The sequence below is a fragment of the Penaeus vannamei genome, chromosome 17, assembly GCF_042767895.1.
Source record: "Penaeus vannamei isolate JL-2024 chromosome 17, ASM4276789v1, whole genome shotgun sequence".
NCBI classification, from domain to species: domain Eukaryota; kingdom Metazoa; phylum Arthropoda; class Malacostraca; order Decapoda; family Penaeidae; genus Penaeus; species Penaeus vannamei.
In genome coordinates, this window is record NC_091565.1 from 21,036,432 (window position 1) to 21,040,458 (window position 4,027).

Below are 4,027 nucleotides of genomic sequence, written 5' to 3' on the forward strand. Positions count from 1 at the left end.
TAATAATAATAGTCATAATTATCATAGTGATAATGATGATGATAATAACAATAACAATAATAATAATGATAATAAGGATGATGATAACAATGACAATAATAATAATGATAATGATAATAGTTATGGTAGTGATAATGATAATGATAATAATAATAATGGTAATGATGATAATGAAAAAGGATGAATAGGAAAATGATAACAACAACAACAACAACAATGATGATGATGATGATAAAGATAACAATGATAATGATAATAATAATGAAATCCATAATAATGATAATGGCAATGATAATGATAATATTATGATAACAGCAGAAACGATAATGATAATAAAATTAATATATGATTATTATGATGATGATAATGAAAATAATGATGATAACAATGTACATCAAATAGGCAATTAAAAACATGATGATAATGTTAGTAATTATTATCATCATGATATATATGATATAAGCAATTTAAAAAAATAAAATGATAATGTTAGTAATTACTATTATCAAAATCATCATCATTACAGATATGATGATTTTTAGTTTCTTTACTATTATTAAGATAAATCTTATTACTATCATCATTGTTGTTATTGTTATTATCATTATTTTTTATTCATTATCATTATTATTACCAATAATGCTATTATCATAATTTTATCCTTATCATTATTGCTGTTGTTATCATTATCATTATTATCGAAATATCCATTATTATCATTATCATTATCTTCATTGATGTTACGATCACTCTCATTATATCCATTGCTATTATCATTATTATTATCTTTATTATTAAACTTGTGTTTTTTTATATATCATTTTTGTTATCATAATTGTGATATGAATAAAAGTAGATAAGAGCGCTTATCTCCGCCAAGGTAATAGGGTCACTGATGCAAGAAAAACATTCACACTTGAAGAATTCCATTACAATGTCCTCTTTCTCAAGTGCGCAGGGACGCCCGTGCCGCCCTCTCTCGCCCTGCTGAGGAATCATAAAAAAAAGAAAAAAAAATCCTGGATCCGGACCATGATCCAGATCCCGATCAAAATTTGATGACACCTAAGTTGGGATGAGACACACAGCTGTTACGAGAATCATAAAAAATATTTTCTTTATTACTATTATTATTACTATAATAATGATAATAATAATAATAACAATAATAATGATAATGATTATTATTATTATTATCATTATCATTATTACTATTATCATTATTATCACTACCATTATTACTATAATTTTTTTGTTATCATCATTATTACTATTATTTTTATTATCAATACCATCATTGTTTTATCAATCATTGTTCTTTATATAAATCTTATTATTTTTATTATCATCATTATCATTATCTTTATTGTCATCAATAGTATCATCATTGTTGTTATTATTGTTATTACTATTGTCCTTATAACTATCATTAGTACTTATCAATAAAATCACTATTGTTTTTGTTATTTTCATGGTTATTGTTATCATCTAAATTTTGATCATCTTTATCATTATCATTATTATTGATATAAAATCATGGCTGGAATCATTGGTATCGTTATTGACATTATTATTAGTGTCATTAGTGTAACTTATATTATTATAAATATCAGTCGTATTTTCAATATCGTTAAAATAATTCTTACAGGTATGGTTTTTTTTTTTTTTTACTTTATTCTTCTTATCATTATAATTATTGCCATTATCATTATCTTTGTTATCAACCTGATCACAATTGTAGCATTCATATTACCATCAAGGAAATGACACCATGAGATACTCATGATTATCGGTCGTTTTAACCAAAATCATGGAACTACTGTAAACGAAAATTACCAGTGTAATTGGTACAGATAAGACTCTTTTCTTTGTTGAACTGTTAAAATATGAAAGACTTCATAGCTGACCACATGATGTGTGAATGAGGCATCAAAATCATTTACTCATGTGGCTGTGATTTTCTACAAACGAAAAGATGTTCTTTTATGTATTTATATATTTTGGAATATGATATTTCAGTTGGAATATAACAGGTGTGGGCGATATTTCAATTCATTGGAATACATTTTTTTTCAGGGTGCTTATGCTGTGTTCTTTGTGTTTTGGAAAAGAAAAAATAAACTATGTGAGGATGTGAATAAAATCGACAAGGAATTATCGACCAGAAACAAATATTTTAACTGTGAAAAGTGACGATTGTAGTTTGATATTTAAGCATTAAAAGTATATGTTTTAAAAATCGAAAAAGAATAAGCATGAACTCTTGAGCTTTATGGCACATTCGGTCATAGACTGAGTAGAAAAATCCCTACATATTGTAAAAGAAAAGAAAGGAAAAATAATAATCCAAGGCGGATAGTGTTGGATTTCTCGACCTCGAAGCAAAGGTCGTCGCTCGTTCTCCATCTCGACCCCCTTTCCCGCCCCCCCCTCCCCAGGAGTGAAGGACACGCCCCCACCCCCCTCGGCTCCCTCCCCAGGCTCCCCCGTGCGGCGATGGAAAGGATGGCGGGGACGGCCGAACACCACAGCATATGCCCGATCCTGGTCCGGCTGTGGCTCCTGTTCACCATCTTCCACCATGCACAAGGTACGTGTCCAACGCTGACCTCTGACCTTTGCCCTCGGAGGAAAATGCTCTCCTGTTCTCAGCGTGGCTTTGTTGGTATACCATTTTCTCCTGAGGCTGTGCAACTGTCTTTCCTCCTGTGTGTGTGTTTTTTTTTTTCTTTTCTTTTCTTTTATATCCCCTATGTCCGCCCTCGTCGCCTTCCCTTTTAATATCTTCAATTCTTTTCATCCACTATCCTGTCTTTTGATCCCTTTATCTGTCCCTCCTAATGTCTATATTCCCAGCCTCGCCTTTCTGTTCCTTTCCCTCGCCCTTGTCTTCCTTTTCCTCTCGTCTTTATATACATTCGTATTCATTTCTCTCTCCGTACAACATGCATCCAAAACCATGTTGATTCTCCCAGAGGCTTTCAGAAAAATGTTATTGGAAGGCTTATTTACATGTGTTTATTCTACCACATTAGTCAATGCGAATCAATTGAAAAGCTTTATATGACACACTCACCTCTGTGGATATACACTGGCCATGGCGCTTCTTATATCAGTATATCAATAATATAGACAGCTGTAAGAGGATAGTCTTGTCGGTAACAAAACTCTTTAAAAATGTTAATGAGGACCTAAAGTGCAGACCTGATCGTGAATGGCATCTTACCAAAGGACGTTTTCTTTCAGATTTATAAGAAACACATAATATCTTAATTAAAATAACGATTGATTTGCTACAGGGGAATATCACCCGTCTCGTCTAGTGACGCAAGAGTTAGAATCCATTAGTTCTTGCTGCGTTCTCGAAGATCTTGAATGACAGTGTTCTTTTCGACTTGCTTTTTGCCCGGACTTGTTTGGAGGAGGAGCCGTCCCCGGCCTCGTTCGGCGCGCATTTTGCCTTCGTTTTTCGTCGCTTTATGGGCTTCCTCCCCCTCGGCTCCTCTCGCCATTTTTCTTCGTCCTCTTCCTCCCTTCTTCTTTTTCTTGTTCTTCTTCTATTTCCTTTATCTCTCTCTCTCTGTTCCTCGCTCTCCCTCCTTCTCCCTCTTTGTCTCCCCTTCTCTCCTCCTTCTTTCACCGCCCGTTGTCGCGACCCGTTGTGGGCGGAATTTCCCCGCGAGACGACCTCGGCCTCAAAAAGGAAGCAAGAGCGAGGGAAGTCGGACTCAAAAAGTGTGGATTAAGCAAGACATTCAATGCCCTTCATTTCCTGGTCTTTCTCGCAGGTCCGAGGAGGCTCAGCGATTGTTCTCGAGGCGGATCTCATTAGGGGCGCTGCCATACACCGGGAGCCTGTGATTCTCGCCCTTGTGAGCCGAGGTTTTAGTGATCAGTTCCTTTTTTTCATTTGTATATCTATTTCATTTTCATTCGGCATTCGTCTCTTCTTTTCCCGTCTCGTCCAGTTCGGATATTTCGTTATTTTGATAAAGTGCAGCGACAACAAACACACGCAAAGGCCTCG

The 4,027-nt window shown here is 34.4% G+C and overlaps 1 protein-coding gene across 1 annotated transcript in view; it reads left to right on the forward strand.

Moving 5' to 3' along the window:
* Positions 1 to 4,027, forward strand: part of LOC113824805 (lachesin) — a gene marked incomplete in the record, with an annotated part of 124,232 nt that overhangs the window by 23,379 nt on the left and 96,826 nt on the right. Inside the window, 1 exon segment of the mRNA XM_070132066.1 lies at positions 2,077 to 2,590. Coding sequence (XP_069988167.1) covers positions 2,497 to 2,590 — 94 coding nt within the window.